Source organism: Chenopodium album, chromosome 16, assembly GCF_948465745.1.
Source record: "Chenopodium album chromosome 16, dcCheAlbu1.1, whole genome shotgun sequence".
Taxonomy (NCBI): domain Eukaryota; kingdom Viridiplantae; phylum Streptophyta; class Magnoliopsida; order Caryophyllales; family Amaranthaceae; genus Chenopodium; species Chenopodium album.
The window spans coordinates 51,557,163-51,577,924 of NC_137849.1; the positions used below are offsets into that span (position 1 = coordinate 51,557,163).

The following is a 20,762-nucleotide window of genomic DNA, read 5'->3' on the forward strand; positions in this document are numbered from 1 at the left end:
GACAGATTACTACCAACTATTAAGGGCCTATTTTCATTGACTGAAATGAAGTAAACCGAACTTATTGATTAGTGATTTTTAACTACGGATTAATGATCTTTGATTATTTATTATTATATATATGTGTATATACAAATATACATATTAAAATATTTATAAAAAATATACTGTATAATTAAAATATTTATGAAAAATATATTAAAAATACGGAATCCCAAAACATTTTAAAAACATATACTATATTATTATTATTATTATTATTATTATTATTATTATTATTGTCGTTGTTGTAATATAAGGTTAAAAGTATGAAATTTGGCTGTAAATCATCAGCAATATCATTAGACATAAACTTATTAGAGCTGAATTGAATTGAACTGAAAATAATCTAATGAGAACAAGCCCTAAATGAAATGTAAAATTAAAGAGTGAGGGATAGCTCAAGTGGTTAGAACTTCACTTTCGATTTCAGGAGTAATTGGGATCGATTTTCATCACTTGTCCAACTACCTTGTGACTTTCTGAACACAAGAAGAAGAAAAAAAAAAAGGAAAATCAAAGTTGTGATATGACGTTGAGAGTATGTGCGTGCATGGTGTGGTCGGGATAAAATTAGTTACATAATCGTCCAGTCTGGCCTGGTGGTTTGGGCTGGTCATTTAAAGCTCAACCTACATTACTACGTACACTATTTCTATCAATTCCTCTTACTGTACTAGTGTACTGCACTAACTTTCTTGCTTACCAACAACTACTATTACGTGTATGTATATTATATAGCTTGGCCATGCTAAGCTATGCACCACTATTAATGCACTATAATTAGCTCTCTATAAGTTGTTACTGGAGTATTATTTTAGTTCATATTATAATTTTATATTAAAGTTTCTCCTTGGCTCTTGTGATGGTCTCCTGTGAGTCACTTGTGAGTTATGAGTAGAATTTTTGTGCATCAATGGTCTCTTACTCTGTATAAATTGTATGTCAATTTTATTATTAAAAAGAAAAAATGATATGATCTATATATGATACTACAATGCGCAATGCACTCCCCTATACATCCTTTGGTCACTGAGATTCTTTTGTTTCAACGGCCAGATTATAGTTCCAAATTGATTACCAATATTGAACATTGCTCCTGTTTTTGTTATAATTATTAAATCAAAATTTTAAGACTCCTTTTGATTCATATTGTTTTTTCACTTTGACCAATTTTGTTTTAAAAAAAGATTATAAGTAGAAAGAACAACATGAAATACTGGAGGAGGTACACTAGACGAGAAGTGCTTATGAAAAAGAACAAGATTAAGAAGGATTATAATGAGAATGCAGTCATGATTAACTGAAGGAATTTAGAATGGCTTCTATAACATCTTTAACGCATAGGGTAATACGGAGTATGTTATAGCCCTTATAGGAATTGACAATAAATTAAAATAAAATTGAAGTAACATAACTCATATAGAAGAAAGAATCCACTAAAATTAACTGAAATAATACCTAAATTTCAAGTAAAAATAAATTTAAATAAAATTGAAGTAACATATTTGAACTTATCTTAAATTTCAAAGTATGTAGAAATAATGTAAACAAAATAGAGCTCTAATTGTTTCAAATGGAGTGACACATAAATTAGCCCATGTATCTAGAGATTATGAGGACATGAGAGTTTGGATAGAAAAATTTCCTAATGCAAATGATGCTATATTGCTGGACATTTTTGGGCTGGCTTAAAAAAAAAAGGATTAGAACTAAGTTTTAAAACTTGCTTTCTCTAAAAAATTTAAATGTTAATTGCAAGATACATGTCATATTTAAAAACAATATACTTCGTAAGTATTATGCTTTTTTTCAACCTCTATCCCAAAAAATATAAAAAGTTAATTTACATAATACATACTAAGAATAAATTTAAAATTGACAAACATAACTAAAGAATTGTATCAACTAAAATAAAAGATAAAGTATGGTTTAAAAATGTGCGGAGTATCAAATTATATAGTGGAAAATTTATAAAAAATATTAAAATCCAAGCTAAACACACTATAATAAAGAAACAAGTATATAGCCTAATAGCCATATAGGAGGGTGGAGGGTGAATCATGAAAGTTGGCCTCATAAATCTCAATCTCAAATCCAAGCAATGCAGCCATAAATTATTCACAAAAAGCAAGGCCTCTTCCTGGCTTCTCCCTCTTTTTCTTGCCCTTCTTTAACTTGCAACCATCTATCTGCTTTTCCAGCACTTGTGCTTTAAAACTATCCCATGTGACCTTAGTTAACCTTGAAATAGAAAATTCACACCTGTTTTTTCTTTCTTCCCAACAATGGCCAAAACAAGAAATCCTAGGAAGCTCACAAAAGAAGTTCACAGAACAAGAAGAAGTCAACCTCCTTCACAGAGGGAAGATGACAAAGAAAAGCAGCAGTCGCAGTCGCAGTCGCCAGCATTACCTTCATGGGTGGTAATGAGGAACATTCTCACTTGCAAGCACCTCGAAGTGGAGCAACAACCACAGCAAGAGCAAGCATCACTGTCCCAGAAAAAGAAACAGCAAAAGCAAAAGCAAAAGCATGCTGAAAAACCAGCAATACCGGAGGAAAACAGCAAAAAGAATAAGAAAATGAAGTGTTCAGGGTCACTTTGCAACAACACAAAAGTGATGCAGAGGCCTGAACCCGCTTCCCCTGAAACACTTCAGAGAAAAAGCAGGGGTGGTCCTACCCATGCTAGTACTAGCACCACCAGTAGCAGCAGCCATGAAGGATCAAATCGGTCAATCAAATCTCCTGTTTTGGGTGACCTTAGTAACAACAATACTAACAATAATGGGGTCTTACTTAAATCATCTTCTTCTAACAGTACTACTGCTGCTAATTACTCTATTAAAGGGATTCCATTTAGAAGACTTTCAGGGTGTTATGAGTGTAGAATGGTTGTTGATCCTGTTTTGTCTTTCACTAGAGATCCTTCTCTTAGAGCTACTATTTGTTCTTGCCCTCATTGCGGTGAAGTTTTCATGAAACCTGAGAATTTGGAGCTTCATCAAGCTGTCAGGCATGCAGGTACTTGCTCTTTCTTAGTCTCATTCAAGCTCATCTTCCTCTTAATTTTTCAATTATCAACTTCTTATCTATGCTTAATCACAATACACACCACTATTTATTATTCATATTACATTTGTAAAGATTCTAGCTTCAGTCTAGTTTCAGAAGATATAAAGGCGGAAAGTGAGCTACAAAAGTAATGGACAACTACAATTTAATTAATCTTGTTGTTTAAGTATAGAATGTTTAGTTCTCACTTTATGGAAATTTTGCTCTATGTCATAAGCACTTTAGAGCACTTTCATACTTTTTATGTCATAAAATTTCTTTGACTAAGATGATTTTATGTTTTTCTGGTGTAGTATCTGAACTGGGTCCTGAGGATACAAGTAAGAATATAGTAGAGATTATATTCCAATCAAGCTGGCTAAAGAAGCAAACTCCAGTATGCAAAATTGATAGAATTCTTAAAGTCCACAACACCCAAAAGACCATCAACAAGTTTGAGGAATATAGGGACTCAATTAAATTTAAGGCAACAAGGCTCCCTAAAAAACATGCTAGGTGCATAGCTGATGGAAATGAGCTTCTAAGGTTCCATTGCACCACATTTATGTGCTCCCTAGGTTTAAATGACTCCTCCAACCTTTGTAATTCCATCCCACATTGCAATGTTTGTAGCATTATTAAAAATGGATTTAAGCTAGCCGATGAGGGGCCTACAGGCAAAGGCATACTAACGACTGCCACGAGTGGGCGAGCTCATGATCGAGCTGACGTTGGTTCAGAGGAGCAGGAGAGGAGGGCAATGCTGGTGTGCCGGGTGATTGCCGGCCGGGTCAAGAAGAGCCCAGAAGGCGGTGGATCAGAGGAGTATGACTCGGTGGCCGGAGCATCCGGAATTTATTCAAATTTGGATGAGTTGTATGTTTTTAACCCCAAGGCAATTCTGCCTTGTTTTGTTGTTATCTATAGGGGGTTTTAGATGTTTGGGCTGGAGATCTTAAATTAGCGTAGATTATTTCTACATGCTTTGGTTATTGTATATCTTCAGCTTTGGGTAGGGCAACGTTTTAATGATATTTTGTATTATATGCAATGTGCATGGAAATGGTAGCCCTTGGTTAGAAAACCCAAGCAATGCAAGTTAAGATTGTTCTAATTTGGCCCCAGTCAACTCTTTAAAAAATGAAAAAGACCAACTATCAACTTAGCGAGTTAAATAATTTCATTTGATCTCATTAATAGCTTCATAAGTTCATTTCAAAAGTATAATGACAGAAGTTAGATGATTTATAGTAATGGTTTGGAGTCTATTGTGAAGTAAAGAGAAAATGAAAGATGATATTCATTGATAGTTCTCTTATTAAGAGAAAAAGTTATGATAGAAAAGGGAGATAAAAAAAAGCCTGGTCGGTTTGGCATGAATAGATGTCCTAGAAATAGATAATGAAGAGAAAGAGATGTCACTGCAACTCATCACAAATGGAAATCTGTTTGTTAGTTGTAATACAGATGCCATAAACAAGCTAGATGTGGTCCAATCTAACAATATTATTGCCCCCTATAAAAGTGCCCAACCAAACAAAATTATTGACCCTATAAATTAAAAACACCAAATCCATGCTTCTTTGAGCAATCAAACCCAATACTTTGACCTATAATAAATGGGAATTATGATGAGTGTTAAACATAACATTATCTTCTACTTATAGTCTTATAAAAACGAACTTAACATGTTCATTATAAATAAAAGTTGAAAAATACTTTATGTCAAAAGAAGTAAACAAAAGCGTATGACCGTATGTAAGTATGTATGTATTACTTGGGAAGCTGAGAGTTAATAGTTGAAGTTGATGATTCTTGAATTGTACAACCAAGGGGCAAAGGCCAGGCCTGCTAAATCAAATGCAGCAGACAGTAGCAGTTTGATAAGTATAATGATGTTGAAATAACAAAAAATGAAGCAATGTTGTATGGGCGTACAGCTGCTGTTAATTAAGTGTTTAATACCAAAAACCAAAAAGGCACGGCCCCCCTAATAAGCAAGACTGGTTATTAAAGTTAGTTATCCAGATTCCTTACAACACTTGGCATACATCGTATCGTATGGGTTGAATTACCACAGCTTAATCCAAGTGTTCCTTTTTATAAATTAATGCAGGAGTCAAAAACTGCCTTGATTTCTATTGCTCATTATCAATTGCAAACTGCAAAGCCTGAGTCCTGAGACTGGACTCACTGCCACTTGTATGCATGCCCCCTCTTTTGCTTTTGCTATAGAATAGAAATTACAATAGTACTTGCTTGTTTCATTAAATTAGTCGAGCTAACAGACAGTGACACACACAGGACTCGGTTCGAGTGACCCTAGCTTAGTGGCTAATGGCTTTAGGACCAGGTAACTAAATGTAGTCACTACACTAGTAAAGTACCTCATTTAGGAGGGTGACACATGCAGCTGTGGATTTTTATTTTTTATTTTACATAAAAAAGAAAAGCAAATGGAAGCTGGGTTTGTGAAATGTTACAGGGCTCTTTAGTCTTTTGATTTGCTGCAGTGTTCAGCTTTCAGAAAAAGGGGAGGAAGAAAGAGTAAATTTGGGTGAATTACAGCAAATAAATTAAAAAAAAAGAGCATGAAAAGAAGGTAAAATAGAAAGAAGATGCTTCAGTGGATAATAAGAATAATAATGAACAAAGAGTAGAGGGAATGCCGGAGTGGGATGTTGAAAGCTAATATGAAATCATTACAGCGACAATGCGCATGATCAGCTTTCACTATTACGGTGTATAAAATTAAAGGAAAAGGAAACTGATTCCTAGTATGCCGGAGTGGGATGCCCTCCAGTAAATGAATTTTGCAATTACAAATCACAATCTAATTATTACTCTACTAGATTGTTTTGTTTAATCAAAATACGGAGTATTATTGAGCTAATGTTATTGGATCAAGTTTAGGTTTAGGTTCAAGTTCAGGTTCATGCTCAAAAGGGCCCTTCAATCTTTAATCTCTAGGGACCATTTGCTCTTTTGTTCACTATCCCAATTCTAATTATAAGTACTTCATACTTTGCTTCTTTTTTTTTTTTTCAATTAAATATGGCACCTAATTTTCTTTTACCGAAAAGAATATATTTTACAGAGTAATACAAAGGTCTAGACAATCTTCTCTCAAAACTAAAATATAGCACCTAATAAGACGATCAAAACGACCGTATGCATTAGATGTTTAGGGTCTATTCTACAAAATTACCTGTTATAGGCCGACAACAGATACTGTAATATACAAACAAAAACAAAAGAAGGTTAACTGGTCATCTCCAAACAGAGAATTTCTATTTGAGGGGCTACTGTAAGTCTGTAATACTCTATTATACTAACAAAAGAAGGATAACATGTCATCTCCAAACAGAAAATTTCTATTAGAGGGGCTACTGTAATACTTGTATTAAACTAACAAAAAAGATTATTAACAATTAGGGACAGCGAATTAAATTTAGGGGTAGTTGCCCCAATGGGTTACATCAAAATTGGCCCAAGGAATGTCCTAGCTTTGAGCCTTTCAAGGTTGCAGGTTCATCAACTCATGGTTTTGCTATTCAGCAACTCCTAATGTTGACTACAAATGCATCATCATAATGGATATAAAATTACCTGCACCAGAGTCCATAGCTGTTGCAAGTATCCCACTTTGATTAAATGAATTCGGGCACAAACTATCAGCAATGGGACATGGACTTTCTGTTTGAGCCTTGAAGAATTTGTTGAATGATAATACCTCTACCGGTGTGGCTCTAAGACAAAACTTGGCCTGACTCATGCAAAATCACTGGAGTCCGGAGAATGGCCTCGTCCAGAAGTTTCCACTAGGTCCTTTATCTATACTTAATTACCAAGGTATGTTCGTTTGGCATGGCATGCTGGTATCACAAAAGAATAGTCGTATCAAATTATGTGCTTTAGCTGGTGATCCAGCACATCACCCACATTTGCTCTATTTACAGTAAGATTTTGAGCTTCTTGAAGACATCTACACTGCGGAAATGGGTATTTGTAAATTGAGTTGTGCCTGCTAGATTTTTTTATTCTTGGCATCATAAGTCCTTCCCGGTTGCTTTCTACTAGCATCACCTTGACTTGATCCTTAATCTCTTGCCAACTGTCAAAACATTTGTTAAACCCACACATTTGAGTTATTTGTCCAAGAATTTTTGAAATAGAGGGAAGTGTGTGAAGTATATGCATGAACAATCCAAAGTTCCAATTCGGACAAGTGATTAGACTTAAAGCTAGTGTACATGCTCAAATTACATTCGTAATACAAGATGTGCAGATTAGCTGTTCAACAAAGAGATAAGAGGGACAGTTACCTGATGCTTGTGTTATGAAACAGAAGAGCAAGTTTCTGCTTGTCAGGTTTGATAGTTTTTGCATGCCCCCCATAGATATATCTGCGATGACCCATGAGAAAATGTGGAAAATTTCCACCCTGAGTGGTCAAGAAAACCTCGCTGAATAAGCATACTGCATAGTCCAGAGCAGCCAATCTAGACGAGTACCCCTGTCACAGGTGAATAAGTTCGAATGATTTTACAGTGATCACTCCAGTGAAATGGAAGCTACAGCTACAGCTAATAATGTGAAGCACCTAATTTATAATTGAATCTGGTCTAATCATGATTATGATCAATTGCATCCTGGATCACTATTAACTTATTCATAGTCCCAGGAAAATAGCAATAATCACCTTAAAATAAGCAAGCTCTTCAGGGGATGCAAGAGACTCCTTGGTATATAGAAGCGGAAACATCTCCAATAGGGGACTTAACTGTCTCTCCTCCTGATATAGTTTTCCTGATGCCAAATAGATCAATGTATTGTTGTCGAACCCCATTCCTCTAAGCATCATTCCAACCTATGCTGACAAGAAACGACATGGGAGGAAAAGGTGAGATAAATGATTATAGAGGTGCAAATACCCCCAATTATTGGTTATTTGGGTTTTATTATTCAAAGATCTATACTATTTGTTCCAAATATCTAGAGATAAAAAAAGATCCATTGAATTATGCACTCTTTTTAAAGGTCTATCTGCAGATTGCAGGAGATCGATCCTGATTCCTGAAGGGTCTTTATAGCTTGACAGCTTGAGTGAAAGATTGAACATACCTCCACAGGGGTAAGAGGGCATTTTCCACTGATTCGATTGAGGCCAGGATTGATTACTGTGCCCCTGCGTCTAAATTTCCCCTTCCATCCTTTCTCTCGGACAAAGTCCATTTCAAACTGTTCTTTCTTTCCTCCATCGTATATGCAGCACGAGAATGCAACCATGTCCTACATGTCAAGTCAGACCCACATAAGAATTAGCAACGATCAGAACATTTGATAGAAAAGGACAAACCGTGCTCCAAGAAAGATTGGATACCTCTTCAAAACGGAGGTGAACTGAAACATATTTACCATCGGATTTTGGACTCTTCTCAATCATGCGCTTGATTATACTTTTGGCAAGTGCCGATATAGGAGGTGCAAATTTTAAAGCTTTGTAGTTTGCAAGGCACCTTAAGTACTGAATGTCTGGAGGAATATACATTGACAATCTATTGGCAAAAGGAGCAATGCGAACAAGCCTGGCTGACATCAGGATATAATGATCATTACTATACTGTAAAGTGTAAACAACTTCAATATGTAAAGAATACCTCATGTCACATAGCAAGAATAAAATTCAATCTACCATATGCTGATTTGATCTTCACCATATTTTACTCCATACAATCCCACTGTGATGTTGTAGTTTTAACTCATTTTTGTTTAGAAATGTTCAGAAAAATGATATAGATGGTAGGAAATGGGATGAAGTAATATGTTACGTCATGGAAGGGTAACTTGTATCATCATGAGCATGCCTCTTAAAAGTAAAGTAATTGTTCATGAAGAAAGCAATAATGAAAACCATCGTACCCTTGATTCCGTAAGATGGGAAAAACTTCTTCAAGGTAGTAACTGATGGAAGACCAAGCAGGGACTTGGACAATAGGTACATTACTGATCTCATTACCATATTGTTCTATAAGTTCTCTAGGTAGTTCTCGAGTCACCCTCACAAAGCCAGCAAGAGTGTCTATAAAATGCTGCTCGTCATAGATATCATCAAAATGACTGAAAAAATAAAAGCAGATGAGGAGACTGGCAGATACCTAAGTTGAAAATGATGAAAAAGAAATTTCAATGAAAAGCCAAGCAAAAGAAAGACAAGATGAAAGACCTTCGATCCATCCAGACATTGTGATATTCAAGACGGGGAATTACTAATGTGGCATTCAAAAACCCAGCAACAGCCACTGCATTGCATATCTGAATCAGAAACACAGAATAATCAGCATTTGTACTATATTTTTTTACATAGAAATGCGATAGTGTTTGCTGCATTTCCAATAATTAGTTCCACAATTGAAGGTTTTTCTCTTTAACTAAAGAGTGATGGTATCATAAAAAATTGACAAATGTAAGTAAAAAGGTGGGAGTGTATTACCGAAGACCTCTGCTGATTAAGGCCTCCATTAGCCTCAACAATCAAATATCCATTATTTTCTGACCTCTCTGAGAATGGCAAAGTCGTCAAGGACAGCTCAGGAATAATCAAATATCATGTACAAGTATGTATAATGTATTTGCTTACCCATTCGTGTTTCTTCGTACGTGATTTTGCAAGGCTTTTCAATTTTCAATTTTTTATACATCCAAAGACTAGATAACTGCGAGAAAAAAAAAAAAAAAAACCAGTGTACCAATTAAGGTAACATTTGAATTAGCTACGATTTGAAAGGTGATCCCAAAAAAAGCTAAGTGCATTTATTAGTCAATCTCAAATTCAGGATCAGCAATTGTGTACAATCCTAACACTGAATTCCCCGTGAAATCAATAATTCATTCACACAAAGCATTCTAATTTCTTAAATAAAGAATATAAACAAATTGGAGTGGTGGAATGTAAAATCAAAAACTGAACGAGACAAGCACATACAAAAAAACACTGTAAAATTGAAGTCAATGTTACTACAGTTGACATACAATACAAACAAATATACGAACTACTCAGTATTATTAAGAAAAAACAATAGAGAGAGAGAGAGAGAGAGAGAATTGGGACCTGAATAGCAGGGGAATCGTCGGTGAGAATACGGAGACGAAGGTTGTGGAAGATCTGATGACTATGGTAGACAGAGCCAGGAGGAGGAAGAGGGAAGAAGAGTCGAGAGAGAGGACGAGCACAAAGTATCAAACCTAAAAGGTAAAGCAGCGGTAAGATCAACCAGTACCGGAGACACCACCGGCGCCGGAGAACAATGCCGGCGTAAATCATTTTACGGCGAGGTTTGGAGCGGGTAGTCGTGGATTCCATAATTGCGAAAGAGAAAATAATCAAGGAATAAATTCAAAGGGATGCATAGGCATAGCAGCTGCTGCTGCTGCTGCTGCTGCTGCTGCTTGGGTGGGATGGATGTTTTGGGTGTCAAAATTAGGGGTATAACAGCGCACACCCCACTAAATACTCTACTACTGGGGCTTTTCAACTCTGCAAATCTGCAATCAGTTTTTGCGAGGAAAGGGCCACCCTTTTGCCTACTACGAGTACCTTTTTTTTTTCAATTTTTTTTTATTTTTTAAATTTTTACTCTTGATATTTATCCAATACTACTGCCTTTATGATTTAATTACGCTACTAGTTAAATCTATCATCACAGTATATCCTATTGGATCTTAGCTTGTCCAATATGTTCGGGAGATTTGTTACTGTTAATCCCCCGTATTCTACTCTGAGATCTACACCATTACAGTTTTAATACAGCTTTAAATGAGTAAAATAATCCATAATTCTCAGCTAAAATTGTTTTAGTTACCATTTTGAAACCAATATTTAAAGAGTTCATTGACAATTCGTCTATCTACTTCACTTAAACACTATGTTAATGTACTAAGGGTCAAGACTCATTATCCCTGTAAACTCAGAATAATCCAATTGATTTTCTATATAAATTAACTTCAACATTTAAACTCAACAACAATCGTGCTTGAATTGACTAAATTAAATAACCTCAAAATCTCAACTCATTGGCATCTCTAATATCAATAGTCTTATTAATGTGGTTAAAAAAATTGCCAACCAATATCAATAGTCATATTAACATGGTTACAAAAACATACAAAATTGCCACCAATGCAAGGATTGTAGGATAGGATAGTAAAAGCCAATGATTTTTACCTCAAATCCCCCCTCCCCCTCCTTACCCCAAATCAACCCTCTTGAAACATTATTATGGAAAAATTGATTGCTCCTTTTTCTTAGCTAGAGAATCTTTTGTGCACACGCACATCTAGGTGCATTTGTTTTAGACGAACACAAAGTTACTATTGCTCATTGGATGTACTTAACTTTAACAACACTTGAATGAATACTATTCCTCACTAATGACTTTATTCGATTCGTTTGCAACATGCGTTGGAAATCAATGAACATAGTTGATCCTCCAGACAACAATCTTGTTCAATGCTACTTTGATGCAACAATGAATCGCAGTTCACCGCTTGTCAAACAATATAAAAAGAACCTTCTTACGTAAAACACATATGACAATGTCGCAAACTTCACCCCACCAACTTTATCATATAATCACTATGTATATAGTAATTCCTACCACAGTACCATTTCATATAATCACTAAGTATATAGTATTTCCTACCATAGTACTATTTCATATAAACACTGAGTATTATTTACACAGTGTACACACTTCATAATCATAATATAGGCTAAAAGTTGTCAAAGATAAAAACTGCCATTAATCAGAATTCAATAATCAGTCAAGCGTTCCAAATAAAACAGATCTGGTCCAACATTACCTCAAATTATGCGATGATTATGAGTAAATTATCATAAATAAAAAATAGTTATAAATCTGCATTCATCCAAATGGCACAGGTCAGAGAGCCACACTCAGTCATTATTTTTCTTTTTGGGCCAGACACATGATCTAGAGACCTTCTTTAATGGATTTGATTTCTACCTACCATTCATTGCTGGATGAAACTGACAACATTGTACACTAATTTAAGGGTCCTTCATCTAAAGAGTTGCCAACCCCTGTGACTCAGGGATTTTTTAATTATTTTTTTTAAAAAATGACAAGGAAAAAAGCAGTTACAGTTTGAAAGTTCCAACCCAAAATTAATATCCTTGAAACATCTACAATTGTAAACAAAGAGGTCTAAAATTGAGAAATGAATGGGGCCACACAATTAAGTGTTTATGGGTAATACTACATTATTAGCAAGTTACTGTGCATTTACATTTGAGCCTGCTACTCTGCAAGGCTGTTGGGGGCCTGTCTAGTCTACTGTCAATTTTAAAGAATGATGCACCCTCTACATCAATTGCCTTGCTATCTCTGAATAGGCCTTCTGCCATAGTCATTTTATTCTTCATAAGTATCTCACCAAAAGACCTCTCAAATTCGATCGAGCAATTCATAAAGCAGTAACGAATAACTACAAATACAAATCAAACTTCATCCAAAATCCAAAACTTTTCATTTCTCCCATTTGCAACCAAGACATTATTCTAGTCAAGAGGTGAATTTCTTACATCAAAGATGGGAACCAATAGATACACTGACAGCATAACTGAGTTGAACATTATTATGACAAGATCATCTAAAAGGAGGTCTGCAGAGTACCAACTCTATCACGGGGAATCAGCCGCAATTCAGATCCATGTTTGAGGAAGACATTACCTAAACATTCAATTGTTAATATAAGTTAATCATCATTAACACTATTTGTGCTTGATAAATTCTTCTTAGCAGTATTCTAAGCATCCACCAATTGTTCTACATGAGTTCAGCAAAATTCCAAAAATTGGCTAATAAATACTAAACCAAATTTGCATATGCACTCAAACAAATGGAGAGAAGAGGAAGATAGTGAGAATGTAGCAGCGGAAGCTAGATATAAAAAAGCCAAAGAATCTTCAAAAGCCATAAAATTATAGACTCCAATATAACCACAAAGACCATCCTCTCCGCTAAATTTGTTTCATAACCACAACAAGTTCTCAAGGTTAACGTATTTACAGTCTAAATGAATGCCAGGTTCAAGATTAAATCAGCATTAACCAGAGTGCTAATGTAAAATAACAATAGTCCATACCATCTACTATAGGTGGGTAGCAATAATATTGCCTCTCAGGCAAAATAACAATAGTCCATGCTCTATAATGAAATTCAAGTCTTCACCAAAGCATTTGAGTATTACCCTTACAGTCAATTTTTGAATTTTATTTTATAATTTGAAAAATAGATTAGAAGATAAGACATAATTAGCCACTAAGACTTATTTTCTAAAAAAATCAATGCTAAATTGCACAAGAAAAGATGGCTGGAAGGACAAAACTACAAATACATGCATCAATGAGGATCGAAGAGATAACAGAAAAACATCCAGACAACTACATCAGATTCGACTCCCTACATTTCTATCATTAATTTTGATGTCGAAATGTCATTTTAGCCACAGCCACACTGTGACTGAGGCAGACATAATGTAGCAGATATTAAATATTTCAACAGGTAAGCAAAAGAAGAAGCCTTGAAAAAAAGTAATTTTTGTCACAAAGGCTTTCAGTAGGTACAGAACTTCTAATAAATTGACAAACTTTCTTTACCTGCACTTTGCTGAGGATTGATACCAACACCATCTGTGTTTAGAAAAGAAAATAAAAAATGATACATAATTAGTAGAATGCAAAATTCAAATCAAAGCACTAATACTTTTAGACTGTAATAAGTTTGTTCTTTTTGATACGGAGTAACGAAAACCAATATGTTGGAACCTAGTTAAACAAATACATGTTCCCTTTTGCATCCAAATACATCTCAACTATTGAACTTCCATAGTAAGCTGAATTTTTAAAAATAATATACAAGTATATGATTCAGTATTTTATTTCTCTCTTAAGAAATAAAAATCAAGTAATACATAGATATACCACTAACAACCTGGTCTAGAGAACATTAAAAATATGCCTGGACCACCATAACCGTATGTTTGAATATAGCAAGGTATACAAGTTCTGAAGTCAATGCACAAACCATGAAGCTCCAAAAGTTCAGACAGTTGGTATCATGGTAAACAGTGAGGCAATAAATATAGGAGAGTGGTTATTTTTGTCCAATTCACACATTTATAACAAGCACTAGAGAAAAATATGACCTCATGTGCCAAATCTCTCTTCCCCTCTCTACTACTCCGTAACAATGGATTATCCCAAACAATTTCATATTTATAATTTTCTTTGGAGCTTATTAAACATGACAATCACCCCACTAGCTAAAGAGAGTTTATCTCAATTGACAGGTACAAAAGACATGGAAAGCTTAGTCCTTGGGAATCAAAACTAAGATGATTTATTAATAAGATTTTAGATGCTTAATGTAATCCAATATCTCTGCCAAATAAAAAGGAATAGCAGGATTCATAATCTAATTGATTAGTTTATCCCTAGTTCTTAATCTTTCTTGTTTGGCTGATAACGCAAAGATGAATGAATATACCAGGGCAGTAGACATTCCGGAACAAATGATGATGCTACAAAATGGATACTAAAATAAAGAAATGAACTGGGGTATGTTTGGATGAACAGGTTGATACATGTTCAACCCTGAAAAAAAAAAATCACAAATTGCATTGATCCTTTTCCAGCATGCCTATAAAACTAAACAAAAAATTCAATGTTATAATGCGCAAGTAAATGTCCTATGACTCTCCTCCATCCAACTATTCCGTCAACTGCAACAAGGAAGTAATCTAATTGGAGATAGCAAGAAAAACCTAAAATTATCCTAAAAATTATCCTAAAAACTGAATTGTGTAATTTCAGATCGAAAGAAGCAGAAAAATTACTAGTAGAAAAGAAAGATCTAAAAGAGTTGAATTGGTGAAAAAATAAAAGAAACAAGTACCATTGGTGATGATAGCGCTGGTCTGAGGAGGGACCTTAAACTCCTCGGCGGCGAATTTGAGGACGGCGGTGAAAGGGGCTGCTTCCGGCACGCTAAACCTGTTTATAATTATAATTGGATTTCTCAGATTTTAAATTTAGATTAGAGTAGAATCCGAATCCGAATCGAAATCGTATGAGATAGATCAATTTACACTTTGAAAGGAAGCTTTGGATCGGAAGTCAGTGTTATCTTGAAGGACACCTTGCCCCCTCCTCCTCCTTCTGCTCCACTCGCCATTGTTTTCGCTGAATTCGGACCTTCTTCCTTACCCGATCAATTCAATCGATTAATTAATTCTCTGCGTTTCAATTAAGCTCAATTTTCCAATTTTTATTAGCCCATTATCCTGCACTTGCGCCACGTTTTTTTTCCACACCCAGGCCCAATTTCAATTCCCACATTTGACTTTAGAGATATGAAGTCAGTATTGGTATACTTCAGTTTAGACCTTGACAATCATGTTCCCAAACCAAAATAATTGAAATCTTATGGTATAAATGTATAATTACCATACAATCAACTTTTTTTAAGAGGATAAAATCAATTGTATCGTTTAGAATCACACTAACACCTTACACCAATGAGCTGACCTGAAATGGTGGTGCCATGGACCATGGTTATATTATTTTCTTGACTCATAAGGTGAGAACTTAGCACTATTCACATGTTATGATTGACTTAATTTTTTTGTTATTATAAAATAAATAAATGTTATTATATAATATATCATTAGATTCATCACAATGTCTACTTTCACAATATAATTTTGTTACAATTTTTACTAACGGACAATTAAAGATATTAATGGTTAAATTTATGTCTTGGCAAATGTGCCGGTCAAACTGATGCATTTAAAAAAAAAAAAAAAAAAAAAAAAAGGGACATTGTCTAGAACAATACGAAGATTAATATTATAGAAAAAAGGATCGGAAATATTTTCTTTTTTAAATAGTTTTTCTCGTAAAATGACTTCATTTTATATACCGGCCACATAAATATTAATATCAACAAAATGAGAAATAACCTCCAATATATAATCCCTTCAAAAAAAAAAAAAAAAAGACTACTCCAATATATAAATGCATGTTTGGTCTTCTGACTCTGGTTCCATGTTGATACATTGATATTCGAACAATTTATTTTCCATGTACAAGTACAAACTTCCTTCCTCCTTCATTCCAACAAAAATAAAAGGCACAAAAAATTACAATGAATAAACCCAAGTTCAAAAGGATCGGAACAAAGGGAATTTTACAAGATAATCATTAAATACTCCGCAAAGTTACAAGGAATAATAGAGCAAACATGAAAGACCACCATTTATTGAGATATGAGTCCATCATTTTAGAACCGCTGCAAATTAGTTTATTGTCATGGTACGTGCACGCACGCTTTGACCTACACATACATAATTAAGCCAGATTAAATCCAATGTTAGAAAATAATCTGATAAGTCAAAAAGAGATTATAAAGAAATAAAAGGTACTGGTACTAACTTGGAAGAACAGAAAGTGATGATGTAATCGGTGCCAGTACAGGTAAAAATGCTGGTAGGATCATCATAAGCATAGCTATAAGAAGTAGGGCAAGCTTGCTTGAACAACTTTGAATAATAAGTAGGATGGCAAACCGATGGACCGCCGTAAAGTCCCCTACAACAATACTCATCGGTGTCGAACACGTCACATGCACTCCGGCAAGCCACCGTCTTGCTACGATCATTAGGGGCTTTAACAGACAGCTCCTTGGGGCAATTCTTTCTAAGGTCTTGATTGCACCCAGCAGTTGTACAGTTACCTGCCCCGTGTAAGGGTTTTATTGACACTGGTATGTTAAACCCATCCACCAAGCTCACGTCGTAGAAGTCTTCTTTTGCTAGGGTGAACTCCGCTAAGGTTGCGGGTGGCTTACCGGCGGCACCACATTTCAAATATGTGCCGCACGCACCAGTGGCGCAGGTGCCATTTCCACTTTGATCGAAGTTGCACCCAGTCCGAGCCCATATTCGGCCTGACCATCCAATGGGAGCAGTGAAGACCCTGGACTGGCCTTGCTTTAAGGGAAAGCCTCCTCCCTCGAAGCTGTCCCCTGGTATTATGGCTGGCCATATCGTCTCTCTACAATCGTTTGTGAGTGTGAACACTCTTGATGCCTCTGATATTCTCCATCTCCCTGCATTGATAAGTAATTGCATTATATTATTGATTATATCTCATAACTTACATTATATTAATGTTTTTTGTACTTTAAAACCAAGTAAAAACAAAAAAAGAAAAATTACCTATAGAATGAAGGAAGAAAATAAAAAAGACAAAAGATGTGAGTGAAATTGGATTTGTATGCATGATTAATCGGGATGAGAGGGATGAAATTGGGGAAGGAAGAATGGTGGTTGATTTAAAGGATGGCATTGCAAAGAATTGAATGAATAAGGAGCTGAGGAGGAATGCGTGAGACAAAGATGGATAAAAAGAATATGCATTCCCTGGCTTTTGCAACAACATTTGGTTGATTCTTTTTCCAGACCTAACCTAGCCTCCAAGTTCCCTTCCATCTTTTTTCCTTCATCAGAGTTATAGTTGTTTTACACAAAAAGCCAGGGATCTTTTAACATTAAGCCATGAGATTAATATACCCTATAGAGTACCAGTACCACTCTATAAAGTCTTTTTTCTTTCTTAACAAACTATTTAAGATTCCAGTTCAATGGTTTAAAGCTTTCGTTTACATTTAACAACCAAGTACTATGTACGTATTGTCTCGCATAGCTAGACCATAGGAGTAATTTAATTAATACACCACACACTTTGTATTTAAGCTATTTCATCTGCTTGATTTTTTATTTATTTTTTATTTATTTATTTTTTTTTTTTTTTTATAATTGGCCTGATCAACACATACCAACTCTATCTAATCTCTGGTATGGTATAGTGGTTCAAATAAATTATTAATTTATGCACCCGATTGAAGAACATAAAGATTAAATTCAAGAATGTAAAGACTAAACTCAAAGAGCATAAAACGCGAAAATAAAAATTTATTTGTTTAGTTTTTTGGGTGACCACAGGCTAAATCCAATTATTGCTCATTTGATTGAACATGGTCAGATAGATATCCTAGTGTATGTATTTTCATTTCATAGGAAATGCTACTACAAGATGTTATTAGCTTAATTATATATGTGAAGTTCTACTTCCTTAATTTAGGTCAAGTAAATAGAAATATTCATTTCTTTTATCAGTTTTTCTAACATGTGCCCAAGTCCCAAGGGCACGTGCTAACACAACATATTCCTAATGATTTTTCCAATCAATTCAAATAATTCCATCTTATTCCAAATGTTAAATATGTGAAGGAGAGAAAAGACCCTCAATTTTTATACTATGTATATGTACAGAGAGAAGAAACTCGATATTTAGATTAGGTTTGAAGAGCAAAATAATTTAACGTTAAGATACAACGAATGGAGGAGAGGATAACAATTTCAATAGAAAAATTGATAGTATACATATACAAAGTGATTGTACATACTGTTAAAGTTTCAAAAAAAAAAAAAAAAAAAAAAACAGAATAAAAGTTACAAACAAAAGGTGAATTTTACAAGTTACTCCAGAGTTACTAGAAATAATAGAGCAACGGTGAGTGACAGCCATCTACTGAGCAATGATTTGAATCCCATAGATCCGCTACTGCAAATCAGTTTGTTGTTATGGTATGTACACACAGGCTGAGACCTGTACAAATAAAAGATAGATATACAACCTCAAATCCAAGTAAACTATAGAGAGTCAAAATTAAAAGTATTATTGAACAAAAGAATTGGACAGTAACGTACCTGGAAGAACAGAATGTGACGACATAATCAGTCCCAGAACAGGTAAAAATGCTGGTAGGATCATCGTAAGCATAACTATAAGAAGCAGGGCATGCTTGTTTGAATAACTTGGAATAATAATTAGGATGGCATGTCACCGGATTCCCATAAACACCCCTACAACAATAGTCATCCGTGTTGAAAACATCGCATGCACTCCGGCATGCAACCGTCTCCCCGTGATCAGGGGACTTTACAGAAAGCTCCTTGGGGCAGTTCCTCCTGAGGTCTTCATCACACCCCGCAATTGTACAATTCCCTACACCGTTTAGGGGCTTCACTGCCATGGGTATGTTAAACCCGTCCACAAGGCTCACGTCGTAGAAGTCTACTTTTGCTAGCGTGAACTCCGCTAAGGTTGCCGGTGGCTTCCCTGCGGCACCACATTTGAGGGATGTGCCGCATGCCCCAGTGAGGCAGGTGCCGTTGCCTTCTCGATCAAAGTCGCAACCAGTTCGGCCCCATATTCGGCCTGACCATCCTACTGGAGCATTGAATACCATGGATTGGCCCGGTTTTAAGGTGAATCCTCCTCCTTGGAAGCTTTGGCCAGGGGTTACAGCTGGCCATATGGTCTCTTTACAATCGTTTTTGATGGTGAATATTCTTGCTGCTTCTGTTTTTATCCAGCTTCCTAGATTTATATTATTAACATAATATTTGAATTATATTGTACGTACATACATAATGTCTGCAAATAATTAATCAAGTGATTAAAAATAGATATTGAAAATTTTACATACCTTGAGAAATAAGGAAGAAAATAAATACAAAAAATGAAATTGGTTTAGTGTCCATAATATCCAACAGTTGGAATTGCATGATTTATGTCTAAAATGAATGGGTTGATTGATATATAACATGAATGTACGGCAATGATAAAGAAGCTAGGAATACGTGAATAGTAGAAACATCCGATCACCATCTAATCTAAATTCAAAAGGCAAGACTATCCCATTAGCTTTATGCAGCGCAGCCCTGTTGTCTGTTGATTAATTAATCTAACTAATTAAATTAGGGTGATTCTTTATCCATTCTTTGGAAGCAAGTTGTGTTTGGTTCTATTCTTTCTTGCTTGCTTTCATGTGATGCTGTTATCTAATGCAGGGATCTCTTCACAACAAGACATTTGGACCGCCCTTCATTAATATACTTTGGGCTGGGCTTTTGTTTAGTAGTACTTGTAAATAAAATCAGTATAATTGGGCTTGATTATATGCCCCAAAGAGTCTACTTATTCTGGATTCGATTTCTTATAGGTTTATTCCACACACGTCCAGTCTTTTTTTAGGCTTTATGATTCCTTCCAAAAATCAAAAAGAATGTACGTGATGAAATATGATGATCTATCTGACTTAAGAGAAGGTAAAACTATAGAGAGCTAATTATGATCACACAAATTACCTATTGTCAAACATATGTCCACAATTGATCAATATGATACAACTAATTTGTATTTGGAATTTATACAAGAACATTGATTTGGGGTAGTGTTACATTACTTGTAGTATGGGTGAACTGGCCGAATGAGAACACATACACATCTCTAAATCTCTAATACGGAATTGAGTAATAACAAGTTTGAATGATGTTCAATAGAGTCTTCTAAATAGCCTACTGTTTAGCAAATAATACATACCATACGCCAATAAGAAAAATCCATAATAGGGTAATTGAGACTATTCTAAAGGTGAAGATGTTGAGAAAATGGTAGTTATAATTGGTGGTCTGGTGGATGTGAGGCAAAAGTTAGCCAAAAATGAAGATGATTA

General features: G+C 35.0%; 5 protein-coding genes across 6 annotated transcripts; 1 reads left to right on the forward strand and 4 right to left on the reverse strand.

Annotated features, from left to right (window-relative positions):
* Positions 1–2,310: 2,310 nt before the first annotated feature.
* Positions 2,311–4,231, forward strand: LOC145585910 (uncharacterized). Its single transcript, XM_081642616.1, has 2 exons — positions 2,311–3,066; positions 3,411–4,231. Exons 1-2 carry the CDS (start codon positions 2,328–2,330, stop codon positions 4,031–4,033), a joined length of 1,362 nt encoding a protein of 453 aa, XP_081498742.1. The 5' UTR covers positions 2,311–2,327; the 3' UTR covers positions 4,034–4,231.
* A 577-nt stretch (positions 4,232–4,808) lies between these two features.
* Positions 4,809–10,544, reverse strand: LOC145585911 (O-fucosyltransferase 10-like). Of its 2 annotated transcripts, XR_014100754.1 has the most exons (11): positions 10,208–10,544; positions 9,737–9,812; positions 9,590–9,657; positions 9,323–9,411; positions 9,019–9,216; positions 8,480–8,684; positions 8,221–8,388; positions 7,799–7,966; positions 7,422–7,612; positions 6,706–7,210; positions 4,809–4,944 (listed from the first exon to the last, which is right to left on the reverse strand). XR_014100754.1 is itself a non-coding variant. In XM_081642617.1 (10 exons), exons 1-10 carry the CDS (start codon positions 10,457–10,459, stop codon positions 6,997–6,999), a joined length of 1,629 nt encoding a protein of 542 aa, XP_081498743.1. In that variant the 5' UTR covers positions 10,460–10,544; the 3' UTR covers positions 6,369–6,996. The 2 variants fall into 2 exon arrangements, 1 of the variants encoding a protein (XP_081498743.1); XM_081642617.1 differs by lacking the exon at positions 4,809–4,944 and having other exon boundaries at positions 6,369–7,210.
* A 2,078-nt stretch (positions 10,545–12,622) lies between these two features.
* Positions 12,623–15,427, reverse strand: LOC145586975 (uncharacterized). Its single transcript, XM_081643971.1, has 4 exons — positions 15,268–15,427; positions 15,075–15,172; positions 13,778–13,810; positions 12,623–12,848 (listed from the first exon to the last, which is right to left on the reverse strand). The coding sequence occupies exons 1-4, from the start codon at positions 15,351–15,353 to the stop codon at positions 12,769–12,771; spliced, it is 297 nt and encodes a 98-aa protein (XP_081500097.1). The 5' UTR covers positions 15,354–15,427; the 3' UTR covers positions 12,623–12,768.
* Positions 15,428–16,011: 584 nt separating this feature from the next.
* LOC145586974 (pathogenesis-related thaumatin-like protein 3.5) lies at positions 16,012–17,494 on the reverse strand. Its single transcript, XM_081643970.1, has 3 exons — positions 17,398–17,494; positions 16,613–17,288; positions 16,012–16,514 (listed from the first exon to the last, which is right to left on the reverse strand). Exons 1-3 carry the CDS (start codon positions 17,459–17,461, stop codon positions 16,382–16,384), a joined length of 873 nt encoding a protein of 290 aa, XP_081500096.1. The 5' UTR covers positions 17,462–17,494; the 3' UTR covers positions 16,012–16,381.
* Positions 17,495–18,714: 1,220 nt separating this feature from the next.
* Positions 18,715–19,862, reverse strand: LOC145585913 (pathogenesis-related thaumatin-like protein 3.5). Its single transcript, XM_081642619.1, has 3 exons — positions 19,734–19,862; positions 18,952–19,624; positions 18,715–18,850 (listed from the first exon to the last, which is right to left on the reverse strand). Exons 1-3 carry the CDS (start codon positions 19,810–19,812, stop codon positions 18,721–18,723), a joined length of 882 nt encoding a protein of 293 aa, XP_081498745.1. The 5' UTR covers positions 19,813–19,862; the 3' UTR covers positions 18,715–18,720.
* Between the last annotated feature and the right edge of the window lie 900 nt (positions 19,863–20,762).